This window comes from Otolemur garnettii, unplaced genomic scaffold (assembly GCF_000181295.1).
Source record: "Otolemur garnettii isolate 467f Iridium unplaced genomic scaffold, OtoGar3 scaffold00041, whole genome shotgun sequence".
Classification (NCBI taxonomy): domain Eukaryota; kingdom Metazoa; phylum Chordata; class Mammalia; order Primates; family Galagidae; genus Otolemur; species Otolemur garnettii.
In genome coordinates, this window is record NW_003852436.1 from 430312 (window position 1) to 445518 (window position 15207).

At 46.1% G+C, this 15207-nt stretch overlaps 1 protein-coding gene across 1 annotated transcript in view; it reads right to left on the reverse strand.

Moving 5' to 3' along the window:
• SETD7 (SET domain containing lysine methyltransferase 7) overlaps window positions 1-6275 on the reverse strand; it is a 46828-nt gene extending 40553 nt beyond the window's left edge. Inside the window, exon 1 of the mRNA XM_003790176.2 lies at window positions 5594-6275. Coding sequence (XP_003790224.1) covers window positions 5594-5633 — 40 coding nt within the window. The 5' untranslated portion in view covers window positions 5634-6275. The remainder of the gene's footprint in view (window positions 1-5593) is intronic.
• Window positions 6276-15207: the final 8932 nt, after the last annotated feature.

Below are 15207 nucleotides of genomic sequence, written 5' to 3' on the forward strand. Positions count from 1 at the left end.
CCTCAAGCTGTCCCCCTGGGTAGAGTGCTGTGGCATCACAGCTCACAGCAACCTCCAACTCCTGGGCTCAAGCGATTCTCCTGCCTCTGCCTCCCAAGTAGGTGGGACTACAGGTGCCTGCCACAACGCTCAGCTATTGTTTTGTTTGCAGGTCATTGCTGTTTGGTGGCCGGGGCTGGATTCGAACCTGCCAGCTCAGGTGTATGTGGCCAGCGCCTTAGCCACTTGAGCCACAGGTGCTGAGCCTCACATCTCCTTTCGATGTTAGTGCTAGAAGAGATTCTAGTGTAACAATTTTTCAAATGCCAATAAGATCATGTAATATTTGGATAAGATCATATAATATTCTGTCATGTCAGTAATAGCCAATTCAATGCAGAAGGGTATTACTATATCTTATACAGAGAAGAAAAAAATATTACCAGTCTACTATGCATCTGATACTGGGTTATGTGCTTTCCTATTACCAAATTTAAACCTCAAAACAGTCACCCATACTGTAATCTTATAAATTAATACACCAGTGATTTGTCCAAGAGACACATTAACCAGTCTGCATATGTGATGGACACTGAAAGCCCCTTCCCCCATCCTTTAATTCCCTTGCTGGATAAGGGCACACTTGCTGAACACCTTCCTCACTGATGGTGGAAGGTAACCTTTAAAAAGGTAGAAATCCTCATGCTCCTGGTAAAGAAGAGGAAGAAAAATTTGCGGTTAAGGTAATTCTCAGAGAACCATCAAGATTTCAACAGCATATCCTGGTTGCAAATTCCTACCCCTCCCAAGTGTTACCTAACTCAAAGAGAAACATTAGTCCTTGCTCCCATTGAGGTCAGTTTGTAAAATGCGCCAAGTCAGCCAACAACCTTCCAGACAAGTTACCACTAAACAGAGGGCGAATACCAGGCCCAAACAACAGGGAAAACTCAGGTGAATGACTGCTCTGTGTTTGTAATATTGTCCGAGCTAATGTACCGTGTATTTGTCTGCAGCATGATTTAAAATATTTATAGAAGTTAGAGAAAGAGGGGGGGAAGTATCAGTCCACAACTCTACTTTTTTATTACTCTTTTCTAAAGACCATTATCTACTAAACAGATAGAAATTTAAATTTTTCCCCTGGAGTTACTTCTGAGCTAGCTTTTTCCTTAACCTGGTAAGAGCCAGGCCTGTACTTTGTGTAGTCAGTGATGTAAGCCTCAGCCAAGTGACTTCCCTCTGGATCAGACACTCAGATGCTTACAGCCTTAGGCTTGCTCACCAGAGATCTGAGAGTGGTATGTGTGTGTTTTCCTTAGAGATCCCTACGTGCACACTGTTGGTTTTACAGACTAGAACACTGCTAAAACAATAAAAGGCAAGCTTATTCTGTTTAATACAAAGAACATGGCCTCATGGTGAAGCTTTACACTAGCTGTTAAAAATATAATTTGGTTTTTAAAGTTAATTCTTTGCAAGAGCTCAACTATTAGCTGTGAGGGTCATAATTTTGACATGTGGCCCACATGGAAAGGGTGCTACCGGTACATTTAGGCAGGATATGATATTAGGGAGACTGGTAATAAAAATACTTTTAATATTTCAAGGGGTTTGGGAGAGTGGAACATTGGGCTGCCAGTTTCGTTCTGACCCCCTATTCTGGGGGTTCTGATAGCTCCCCTTCTTGAGTATTCTTCCTCAAAGTCTCCTCCAAGTTTTCAGGCCTTTCTTTTTTCTTTTTTTCTGCTCTCATCTGAACTACTGCAAGGGGCCTTCAAGGTGATGGCCTCACCTGCTGTTTGGGCCCCTGTGACTGGCTGCCCTGCTCACCACTGCCTGCTCTTCTTCCCAAAGTAGAGCTCCACTCCTCACATTTCCTATGAGAAAGAGCTTCCACGGCTTCTGTTGGCTTGTGGCACACCCTGGCACACAGTTTACACTCTCAGTTTACACTTTTCTCCTCCTAAGTCCCGTGTTGCTATAAAACTGAATGATTAGTCTCTGGGTGGGCCTGCACGATCCTATAAAGTTCCCCTCTCACTTTGCCTTAACTCCATGCCACCTCTTATGGGAAATCTTTCCCCATCAAATTACCCAAACACAAAGTAAAAAAAAAAATTTTTTTTTTGAGACAGAGCCTCAAGCTGTCACCCTGGGTAGAGTGCCGTAGCATCACAGCTCACAGCAACCTCCAGCTCGTGGCCCAAGCGATTCTCTTACCTCGGCTTTCCAAGTAGCTGGGACTACAGCACATACCACAATGCCTGGCTATTTTTTGGTTGTAGTTGTCATTGTTGTTTGGCAGACCCGGGCTGGATTCAAACCTGCCAGCTTTGGTGTATGTGGCTAGCACCTTAGCTGCTTGAGCTACAGGCACCGAACCAGCACAGAGTAATTTTTATTTCCTCTTAACCACAAAAGTTATCTGTTTAGGTATGATATATTTATTTGAAGTTATATTAGGGACCACACCATGTTCATCTTTGTATCTGTGGATAGACAAAGAAATAGATGCGGTAATAACTATTTCTGTTTACAGAGGCCCTGAAGAAAAACACTGGAAAGCTAAACATCACTCTCCCCTGAGCCATCGTGCCTCTAAGTGTTTTTCAAAAGCCACACCAGTGCTCAAGTGGAGGGAGTTCTGAGGCCCTCTGAGGCCCAGGGCTCGCTGCCTTCCCACAGGAGCGCAGCAGACACAGGTACACAGAACACTCCTGGCTGACACACCCTCCACCACCCACTTCCCCTCAGGGATTCACCCACCTTGAGTTTAGAACTTCACTGGAGCTACAATTCCACCCTGACAGAGAACCAAAATGTATATGATGTATTAGACATTTAAACTCAAGTCCTGAGAGAACAATTTCTTCCCCGGAGTAAATTTCTAATGAGGAAGCAAAAGGATGTCTGTTACAGAGGCTGTAAGTTAAATTCTTCCCCCAAACATTGTTCCGAAAGTCACTGAACTCTTTCAGAACCAACTTCTGCAAAATTATATGGATAATGCTACTGACACAATATTTTACTGTTGCTTCCAAACTCAGTTACTATTTTATATATTTGACTCATTTAAAAAAAAAATTAGGGAGGCAGGTTGGTATGTTGGAGAGAGGTTCTGTGAAGCCAAGTCTGTCTTCCCACCTCCCTGAAAATCCCTGGATTACTTCTTCTCTATACCTAAATTCCTGCCTGTATAAAATTAGGATAATATCAGTATTTGCCTCATAAGACAATGAATAATATCTGTAAAACACTTAGCACAGAGGCTGCACATAAGAACTAAACAATTATGGCAATGGTAATAATAGCTATGACAATGAAACTACTGAGAATGCTCTGTTTATGGAGAGAAGTAGATTAGTTGGTAAACACCTGGACATTCAGACTAGCTTATCTTTGGGGAAAGATCAGAAGCAGTTTATACCAGTCTCCAAGTAAGTAAGTGTTAGACGTTAAGTAAAGACTATTGCAAACAGCACTAAAAAAGCCAAGAATGGCTTGGGAAACCCCCTGCTTGAATGCAGTTTACTGCAAGTTCATACACATAATCCAGGCACTGTGCAAGTCAGAGCCTGAGATGCTTCTAAGGGCTTTAAAGATTTTGTCTGACTCTAATTGTTTACTGTTAGGTACAAATGAGTGGCCATGGGTCCCAAATAGCCCCATTCAAGTCTTAAGCAAGTTGTTTCAGCATAATTAAAAGTACTCCCTCTTATTCTCAAAAGGGTTCTGGTTTTGGATAATAATGTGGATGTCCACTCTATGTAACAGAACCTTCCCTAGTTCTAAGCCAGTGGACAGTAAAAACAACACTGATCTATTTCTAAAGCTCTTGTTCACATTCTGCAAAGGAGCCTGAGGACTATGGACAACTGGACCTTATGTTTTTAAGTAGCTTGGAAGGAGAAGGTGGTCTAATAAGGAGAGTCAAGATCAAGAATTTGCATTAAAGTTTTACAAGTAAAAGTAAACTCTGAAGAATGAAAGCAAATTCTAACAATTAAAGAAGAGTATTTCTTCCTTTATCTTTCATAACATGGGGGCATAAGAAATCAATAACTTTTAAATTCTACGAAGGCTTCCTGTGGATCAACTCAAAATCATTGGGCCCCAATAAGTGCCAACATTAGCTTTGCTTGTAAGAGAGCTAAAAAGCTCCGTGAGTTCACAGCATTGTGAAATTCTCTTAAACACACACACACACACACACACACACTTTTTAACTGGCTTTAAAGTAAAATGAAGAAACACATTAGATTGTATACCTTTTAGAGAATTCAGAAATACAGTATTATTCTGCTTAATCTCACCCTACGACTTTAGGGACACTGCAGAAGGGGTTATGTTTATGAAAACATTAAAATTGATTTCTCCCAATGTAACAATAACTATGTAGCCTCATGCATTTGTTCAGTATTGCCACTTTATTTTTCTTTATCACTTGTTCATACAAACTGGAAAGAAACCAGACTGAACCAAAGGCTAAAAATTATTTACTTACATGCTTGGTTTAAAACATTCTGGAATAAAACCACAGTGCACTGCAAAACATCACGATGAGCCGTACGTGGCAGAACCAAATAAATACGCTAAAGAGTATTTTTCGGTATTCACTGTTACAAAATCATAATGTCTCATGATACAAACAACGAGATTGTATAACGTCCCTGCATCGTTTTTTTAGAACTAGCAAAAAAGAGGAGGAGAAACTCAGCAAAACAAAGTGGCGAGAAAAGTCGGGGGAGGGGCGCTAGAAGAGAAGGGGCGGAGAAACACGACACCGAGGCGGTGATATCACCCGCAGCCAACTGCATGGAATTCAGAAAGTTAAGTGTCACCCAGCAATTTCGGTGCGGGCTCGAGGCGCGACTGCACAGCGTGGCGGCGGCTGCACCCCGGCTTGGGAGCAGGAAGGGGGAGGGGGCGGTTTCACTGAGTTGACTCAGGGGCAGGGGTGGGGAGGACCACCCGCCTCCGGGACGGTGAGCGATCGAGCCCCGGGGTCCGAAGCATCGTCCACTGCCTGGCAATGATTTCATCTTTCGGGATGAGCGGCCGCCCCGGCCGCGGCTGCCACGTGCCCGGTCCGACCCTGTGCGCTGAGCTCGGGGACAGACCAGAACGCAGCTGCGGTCGCCTTGGGGCGCAGCGGCAAGCGGAAGGATAGGGCTGGCGGCCGGAGAGGGGATCGGAATTGCCAAAACTGGGCTGGGAGATGGCTCCGCGGAGACCACTGGCATCAAGGGGCTGCCTAGCTGAGCACACCCACCCTCCATCACCGAAAGGGAAAAGGCCAGATTGCGGGACAGGTTTCGCAACTCCGAGGGCGGATGCAGGCTGTGGCCCGGCGGGATGGAGCAGCCGTGTCTTCCCGGGGCCCCCGGCTTGGCGGAACCCCATTCCCGGCCTGCCCCCAGCCGCGCAGTGCGCACTCCCGGCGGCGTGACGGTGGCTGTCCGGCCCCCGTCCGAGCCGGGCAGCCGGCCACCCACGTAGGGGACTGTGGCGGCTGCGGGGCCCGGCGCCGCGCGGGTCTCAGCCCGCCACTCCTTACGTGTGCTCCAGGCCCTAGGCGCCTCCTCCCCCGACCCTGGAGAAATCTTTGTACCTTCCACCGCCTCCTCCACCATCTCGTCGTCGCTATCCATGGCGGCTGGGGACCCTGCCCAGCTCCGGGCCGCGCGGCTGCCTCCCGTCCCTCCGGGTGCTCCCGGCGGCTGAGCGAGCGCTGGGGCTGAGCCCTGCGAGTTTGAAGGAGGAGGAGGAAGAGGAGGAGCAGTCGGGGCTGGCTCGCACTGCCTCCCCCTACAGCCCTTTCAATTCCTTGGCCTTCAGCGGCTGCGGCAACTGCCGTCCCCCCTCCCTTCGCCCACTTGCCCCTCGCCTCGGAGGCTCCGAGGTGCCGCTGTGGCCGCCGCCGCCGCTGCAACTTTCTCCTGTAATGCCCCCTCTTTGTTATCGAGCAGCTGATCCGCTGACATCACCCAGCGCCGGTGCGCTCCCTCCCTCGCTGATTGACAGTTCCCTGTCCCTTTCCAGAAGTAAGCCTCCTTAAAACGAAAGGCGCTCCGGGGCCGCGTTTACTCTGCGCCCCAGCCCAGCAGCCCCCGGGCCCGTCAGCGTTTATCTGCCTGTGCGCGGCTTGGCGCGCTCCGAGCGCCCCACGCGGTCCTGGGCGCCGGGGGCCTCTCGCGGGCACTTGGGACCGCCTAGTACCCGCCTTTGGGGGGAAAAGAGCTCTTGACCTCCAGCTGTGCCAAGAGAAAGTGGAGTCCGTGGGGCACCGCCCGCTGAACCCCTCGGGACAGCCTCCAAAGTGCAAGGGAAGCTGAGGAAGCGTTTCTGACGCTCCGGCGCCTCGACTTCCTCCCGCCGTCGCCCCCACTTTACCCCGTTCGCCATCCGGAGTCGCACGAGTGCGGCACGCACAGGAGCGCAGGTGTCCTCGCCGCCCCGCATCACATCCGCAAGCCGGTTCCCCAGGCTCGAGGGGGTGTTATGCCGACCGGATCCCTCCGGACTGCTGCTCCCACCCCAATGCCCCTATCCCCACCCTCCTGCGGATCGTCAGGCCCCTGGGTGATTCAGAAACTGGTGGAATCCAAATGGCAGCGAGCTCTTTATCAGGCAGGAAACAAGCCGCACCGAAAGCTGGGCAGGTTCCTTCTCGAGGTTTGAGAATGGAAAAGGAGCCACCGAGTGGAGCTAACGAGGAATAAAGGACCCTCCGTCTGGTGCGCCTCCCGCCCTCTACTTGTGGTGTTCCCAACTGTCTCCCTGTTTCTTCCAAGTGCCAACCACTTCACAGATTCCGGCGTGTTCAAGTGCAGAAAACCACTGGGAACCGGGTTCCCGGCCCAGCCACTTAGGCAGTGTCATTATGGCGCTGCCTCTTACAGGTGGCGGTAAAGGGCGGCCGTAAATAGCCGGTTAAACAGATGCAAATGTACACAATGTACCGTGGAATTACCGGGTGCCGCTCTGGGTCCCTGCCAAGAACAGCTACAGCACTGGGGGAGGGGGTGGGGCGGGGAGCACAGAAACTTGTTCCATTTTGTTTCCTGAACAATGAATTAGGCTGTGTGGATTTCACAGTACTTCCAGCACCCGGGAGACCGACTACTCCTTGCTTTTGACTCTTTGCTTAACGTGCCAGGTATTTTTTTTTAATCGGAGTATTGCCAGCTTGCTTTTGAAATTTAGTTTTCCTCTGCAGAAAAGGGAACAGTGCTGAGAACGTTAGCCCCATACACTTCCAGGAATTTCAGCTCTTTTCGACTGTTTTAGAAAGAGGGAGGCGGGGGTGCGGGTGGGGGGGGGGTGGACCAGGAATTAAGAGACTTGGGTCCTGCAGAGGTAGCGGTATCCCGGAAGGCCATCTCTACTAGCCTTAATTCCTCCTCTAGGAGTTTAGAGTTGTAGGCCACACTGATATGAGGATTCATATCAGAGCCCTGTGGCTTAAAGCTGGATGGCTAGGAGGTCCTGCAGCCTAGGCTTGAGCATTCTGAAGTCCTCTGGCTCAGGGGAAATTATGTTGAAGTCCTCCAGTTTAGTCTAGACCTTTCTAAAGTCTTATGACATGGGTTTGACCTCTTTAAAGTCCTTCAGTGCAGATGCTTGGGCCCGAAGGCTAAACAGAGAAGAAGTTCCTGCAGTGGAAGATGAAAGAGCCACTTTCGGTTACATCATTTTTCAAACATGAACCACAGAAACAGGATTTTATTTCTGATTTTTTGTTGAAGTCATCATTTACTGTGCGTGATCACTCACTGGTTTTATATGGTATTTTTTCTTATTTCCCCCTTTTACATACTGCCTCCTCCTTTACATATTATACTGATACACAAAAATGCACCAGATACTCATCTTTCCCCATTTATTTCAGGGTAAAAAGATGCTGAAAGCTAAAGGAAAAGTAAAAATAAGTTATTCCTTTATTCAGAGGGGTTGAAGGTAAGGGGGTGGGTTGGAAGAAATCTCCCCTCAAAACACATAGGAGACACAGGTTCCTGGTGGGGGTGTGTGGAGGGCAGGAGGGGGAGAAATCATGTCACAAGTGTCCTGCCCCTATCTTTAGGGTCAGAGTAAGATGTCCAGCTGTCCCCTTGGTCCTGGAGGGTTCTTCCAGCCTGGATTGCACACCTAAACTAATAGGCACTCCCTTTCCACCTGCTACTTTGAGAACACCTGAAACCCTGCATGCAGCTCACATCTGGGAAGGTCTTCTCTGAACCTTCAGGGGTGGGAGTGGGAAGCCACCAGGGTCTTCCTGGCAGAGTCGGTAGTGACGGGAGTGAGAGCTGCCTGAGAACCTTCAGCAGACCGGCACATGACGTAAGCAGCAGCAGGGACACAGTCCCTTCCCTCTTCCCTCCTGTTTCATTCCTGCTGGCTCTGGGCCCACAGTTTAGGAAAAATCTTTTTATGACTTCTCCTTAAGATACACTTGCATCTTTACAAATCATTTTGTGTATATTTTGAGTCTACTTTTCTTGACTGACTGATTCTTATTTATAGGCCCAGAACCCAACACAGTGCCTGCGTACAGAACGTGGGCTAAGCATTGTCAGTGATGATTCTGCAGATAGGAATATTCTGTTTTCTATAAACAGTGCTGAGTCTTTCTCCCAGACTAGATTGTCTTCCTGTGTTTTGGCAAAGTGCTTTGTTTCAGTTCAAGTCCGAAGAGCATTTTTGAGTTGTTCTACTTTCCCACATCAACTGGCCCCAAATCGGCTTCCATCACATTCTTTCCCACAGTTTTCTTCATCGAGAGCTTATTTCATAAACCCTCTTTCCACTTGGCTTCCCACCAGTTCCCCCTGTCGTACTCTATACCCACCAATGTGGTCATGGGCTAGAAAATCAATAAAGCTCTTAATCACAAACGATGTGCAGCAGCAGAAGCGGCAGTGGCCGCGTGGCTTAGCCCCTGACTTGGCGGATCCCCAGTGCAACAGCACAAGCCCTACCAGGGAGGAAAGGGACTGTGATCCAGCATCAAGGCCGGGGATGGAACTTGCTTCCGCGTTCACAGCACCGAGGAGTAACTTTTTGAAGCTGCTCTAGCTTAGCTTTAATTGTCTCCAAGGATATGTCCCTCCCCTTCATACCCAGCTTGGGGAAACAGAAGTCCCTTTTCCGCTGCAGCAAGCCGTCAAAATACTGAGTTAATTTTATTCATTTTACCACGCATGTCTTTCCCGGGGAAGGCTGGTGCTTACTTACAAGACTGATATAACTTTTGCAATAAATATATTTTTACAAGCTTCTTGTATTTTACGCACCTTCCTACATTTAGGGGAAACAATTCTGTCAATTTGCCGCTATGCATGCTAAGCAAATTGTGAAAAAAGTAGTGAATGTGGAACTTGTGTGGGATTCATGACTGCTGGCTGTTACTGCCTCCTCAGGCTGCCCTGCTGGAAGGGCTCGGGGACCCAAGCATGGCAGGTGCCTTAAAGACCTCTCTAGGTGTCCCAGCTCTGGGTTCCAGCCTGTGTTCACACTGCCAGCAGGGAGATAAAGATAGGATGAGTGGAGGAATTCTTAGTCTTCAAGTCTCATTTTGGCACTGCTCACTCCTTAAGATTTTTCCCACCAAATTCGCCAGTTTGATTGAGTTTTCTCTTTGTCTGTTTCAGTTCTGCCAAGCACCAGCCAGGCAACTGGGTAATTCAGCTCCCCAGGCCTTAGTTTTCCCACCTGTAAATGAGCAGTTGAGCTACATAAATTCTAAGCTCAAACCTGCTCTGTCCACCTTTCCTGGGGAAAAGCTAAATAGAGCATGAAGAGCCCCAGGGACAGACACCAAAAAAAAAAAAAAAAAAAGCAAAGGGAGGAAGCCAGGGAGGAGAACTCTAGCAAACCAAATATTTAAGTCCCAGGTCATCTCCCCTAATGGCACTGAGCTGCAGTGTGAGGGAAGGACCTTTATGGACCCTAGCTCTGGAGGCATGGAAGTTTCAGGAAAACCAAGTTTCTTGGGTTCAGAATCTCTGAGTCACCCATCCAGTGGCTAACTGTGTTAGTGGTAACTGCTGGAGCTGGAGGGAGGGGTGGGAGAGGAGCAGCGGAGATGAGATGGGTGGGGAGGGGATAAAAGGAAAGCCTTTGCAGCATGGGTAGCACAGGGAAGAGCAGGGACTTCAAGGGCACCAAATAAAGGTCTGAGGAGCAAAGAAAGAGATGGAGAAAATTCATTCTGCTGGAAATAGACATGACTGCAGTCAGGAAGAGGATTCACGGATTCAGGGTGACCTGATTTGATTACAGCAACAGGAAGTGCAGGAGGGAGAGGGCAGAATAACCTGACCTGAGGAAGGGAATTAAATAATAGTGAAGACACCACAGTTGCTATGGCATTAAAATACCTCATGCCACATTCAGCTGCTTCTTTCTCTTTTGTTTGATTCTTGTTCTTGCAACATGTTAATGTTATTGCAGTTATCCAGTAAACCAAATTTAGACTTCTGGGGCATGGGGGAAGGGAAGGTGCAGCCTAGACATGTCTGGGTTGATTCTGGGGCAATATTCTGCCTCCATAGGGTGCTTGGATGTTTTGCTCTTTGTATTATGAGATATGAAAACCCCTGTCAGATTTGGGACTGCTAAAGCTGTTGAATGACATAACTTGAAAAAAAAAGGAATTTTTTTCAAAGAGGCAACTAACTGCTTTAGAAATTACTTCAGACTGGGCACAATGGCTCACTCCTGTAATCCTAGCACTCTGGCCAAGGTAGGAGGATCAGTTGAGTCAGGACTTTGAGACTAGCCTGAGCAAAACCCCATCTTTACCCACAATAAAAAAAAATTAGCCGGGTTTGGTATGGTGTGCTTGAAGTCCCAGCTACTTGGTAAGCTGAGCCTCAAGCTGAGGATTGCTTGAGCCTAGGAGCTGGAGGTTGCCATAAGCTATGATGACACCACTGCACTCTAGCCCCAGTGACAGAGTGAAATCCTGTCTTTAAAAAATGTTTCAGAAAAGGGTAGTGCCTGTGGCTCGAAGGAGTAGGGCGCCGGCCCCATATGCCAGAGGTGGCAGGCTCAGACCCAGCCCCGGGCAAAAAAAAAAAAAAAATTAGAAAAATCAATAGGATGCAGAAATTTGAAAAACAAATACAGCCACCTACAAAATCAAATTGTGTTGGCTTAAATATTATTTTCTTGCTTTTGAAAAGTTATCTTACTGGGCTATAATTAAGATTATTGGGTCCTCTGATAGGTTCTATGCAAAAAGAGACATTGCAGAGAGTGGGCACATCATATACTTTTTTGACATTAGTGTACACAGGATGAATGGAGGGTTATTTCCAGACAATATGTTTACCACAAATGTTGCAACTTTCATCTAGGCCCAGCTCTTAATCTTCTTCATGTGGGCTCACATTAACCAGACTCCAGAGACTGATGTACAAACCTAAATTATGACCAATGGGCCAGAATACGTATGTTGTGATGGCAAGTACAGTTTTTCTTTGTAGATAAATGCACTTGAGAAGACAAATTCCACCCAGAAGTTGCTTAGTTAGCTGGAGTTAGAATAAATGACATTAGTTATGTGGTCCACAAGAGAAATGCTCCGGGCACAATGTTCTGAAAGAATGAGACTACATACCCATCTCCCCCATCCTCTTAGCCCCATCTGCTTCTGAGACTCCAGGCTTCTCTTCTCCATTCTCCAGTTTCCTCAAACCAGTTGCTCCACACAGCATCCTATATAGCCCACGAGGCAGATTTATACTTTTAAAGTCATAATCACATTCTCTTTCTACTTTTCTGACATTACAGTCAATTACTTTAGTAGAAATTTGAGGTATCCCCTAAATTCCTTGGTCACATATTCAGTCACTGTCTTGCTTTAGTCCCACTGAATTCTTCCCAAATTCATTGTGTGTCCAGATTTTGCTAGTCTAACCTTCTGAGGGCAATCTGGTTCCCAGGTTCTTGGGGAAGCATCACATTCCCACTTCATGGGCCACCATCAGTGGCATAATCTTCCTTGGAATACCATGGAGGTTAGACAAATAGACTAGCTGTATTAAGATGTGGCCTGTCCTGTGATAGAGTTCTCCATATTTTCCTGGGTACCCAGCTTAAGGGTATTTTTGTTCTTGTGCAGGAGTATAGATGTTGGCCCTTTGCTATGATGACTTAGGCAGTGAAATTTCATTGTGGAGATGTGGATGCTGTCTACTATAGCATAGATGGAGGCCAAAGTGTCCTCTTCATTGCCCAAATGGGACTCTCTGATTTTGAATTCAGTACTCAGAAATGAAAATATCTACATGGTACTATTAATTCAGTTGTAAACAATAGCAGATTGGTGAAGTGTTTCTGGAACCCCTCGTATTAAAATGGTACCCTCAATCCACAGGCAGCCCCTCTTAAGCCATCCCTTTTCCCAGGATGTACTCTACCAGAGACTTGGCTTGTAACTTCTTTGAATTGGGGGTGTCCTTCTAGGCCATTTAAGGTCTTATTGATCCTCCTTGCTGAGTCCATAGACCAATTCCCAGGAAAAGATTCTGTGGCCAACCTTTTGGAATCTCTTTCAGACAAATGTAAAAGGCCCATCTCAAATGGTCCTGTGTTCAAGACCTAGGAACACAAAGAAAGTAGCCCTGTGGCGGGCCCTACCCTGTCTCCTTGGAGAAAAATGCCAGTTGAGCAGCCCTGCTGTGGGAGTAGGAATTCTCCAAACCATGAACATGTCTTCCCAGTCTGGCATCTGGGGAAAGGTTGGGGCCTGGGATAAGTCTAGTTACTGCTCCACTGGGAAGTCTGGGCACCTCCTGCCTGTTGTTCCCCCCGCCCCTGGCATTCTTTACCTATGCAGGTATGGCAAAGGTGATTTGAACGAGGCTAAGTTCAGTTTTCAGTTGTAGATAAGAGAAGGAGCGAGTCAATTATCTTTTCCCTCCTGCCAGTCCTGTAAGATTTCGGATAATCTGCAGCTAAATTTCCTCAATATTTCAAAGTAGTCCTTCTGGAGATCTGTATTGCGAATTTGGGGGTCATGGATTCATCTTATTTTCATTTTCATACAAAGGACAATTTCTATCACTGCCCTACTCTTTTCAAGTATGTAGAGAGGTTGATTCTGCATAGGAAGTAATTTGGCATCTCTGAGCTCATTAACTAAGCTACAGAGTGATTTAAGGACTTGTTCAGGATCCCACAACTAAGGAGGGAAGGAGGGAAGTGAGAGAATAGCATTTAGAGCCAGTCTGTTGTTTTTAGGAACTTAATTCCCATGATTTCATTTCATCTTGACGATGACCTTATGGAGTATTATTTACATTTATAGATGAGGAAACCTGAGACTCCAAGTTTAAATAACTTGTCTGGAGTCACATAACTGGTAAGAGTGGGATGGGAGCCATAGCTGTCCAAGCCATGAAGAGGCAAATACAGAAGAAAGGGAAATAACAGGACAAATGTAGAAAAAATAATTCTAGAAGATAGGAGAGTAAAGGAGAAGTTCGTGAAGAAGCTCTACAGCAATTTGCACGGTGCCTTACAAGGTGACAGAATCATAAGAGCATATTTATGGCTGCCTCTGATGGCAGCGGAGAGTGTTGAATTGTCTCTGAGGGCACACTTTATGGAGGGGTCCCAAATGACTCTCCCTCATTTGAGATGATCCTCACTAATTTGAGATGATACGCTTTTTGGGTTCAAGTTTCTCAGTTTGTTTTTCTGGTTATGGTGGCTTAGTGGAGGATAGAGATCTTTCTGCGGTGGATGTGTTATCCTTCCAAGTGCCTAGCCTGGTGCTGGACATGTAGGTGTCCAGGAGATTTGACAAGTGCATCATCAGGAAGAACCATCCTGCCACTGAGGACAGAAGCCAAGTGAGCCCACCGTGCGCAGGATGGTTGGCCATGGCTAACTGTGACCATCTTAGCAGCAATTTACACCTGACAGAAGACTTTAGAGCTATAGGAGTAGAAAAAGACAGAAAAGACAGTTCTTTTTGAAGAACTTCATTAATTTTTTCTTTAAATCCAGTCTTATTGTATAATTTTTAACCACCATTTACTTTATTACTTTTAGAAGAGAAAAACTCATTTTAGAGAAAATTAGAAATATAGACTATCGGAAAGAAGAAACTGGCCAGGACTGTGGCTCAGGCTTGTAATGCTAACACTTTGGGAGGCTGAAGCAAGAGAATCACTTGAGCTCAGGAGTTTGATACCAGCTTGAGTAAATGCTAGACCCCATCTCTACAAAAAATGGAAAAATTAGCTGGGTGTAGCGGCATGTATCTGTAATCCTAGCTACTTGGGAGGCAGGATTAGCTGGGTGTAGCAGCATGTATCTGTAATCCTAGCTACTTGGGAGCCCCAGGACTGCGAGGCTGCAGTGAGTGATGATGATGCCATTGCATTCTATCCCAGGCGCTGAGTGAGACCTTGTTTCCAAAAAAAAAAATGAAGAAAGAAAGTAAAGATCACTCAAAATCCGAACAATCAACAGAAACCACCATGAACAATGTGGAATATGTCCTTTAAGTCATTTTCTAAAAATATGTAAGCATAGAAAAAATGTGCTTATAAGACACATAATACTCTGTTTTTTCCAGTTAATTCCACTCATAAATAGTATTTTATATTAATTAACTGTCCAATAGTATGCTCAATTCTATGTATTATAGTCCACCATTTCCCCCCATAGTGTCATTCAAGATGGACTTGTGTGAAGAGTATTCTTCAAATTAATAATAAAAATGTAAAAATCTATAGTCTAGGCATTTTTTCATGCACAGAAGTAAGCAATCATATGTTTTTCAGAACAGTAGAAAATATACCTGCATAGAATGACACCCGGGAACATAGAAGCCAAAATACCAAAGGTAGCTGTTTATCTGAGGGTGACATGATCTCAAGTGGTTAATTTTTTTCTTTTTATTCATTTAAAAAACTTCTTATACTGACTATTGCTGACTTATCTAACTATAAAAGAGAGTTTCTTAAAAGAAGACATACCAGATGGAGGCACAGTTCTTTACTTTTGTAGGATTTATTTTTCTGTGCGTGTAATAGGGAAATAATAATTTCACTCCATAGAGAGGTTGTGAGAATTAACGGATATGATGTGGGAGAAGCACTGCAAAGAGTCCCAGGCACATTGTGGGTGCCCAGTACGTCGCGGCCACCATCATCCAACTGTCACACATTCATCTGCTTCTGCTTTTACTCTCTCACCTGCTCCTTG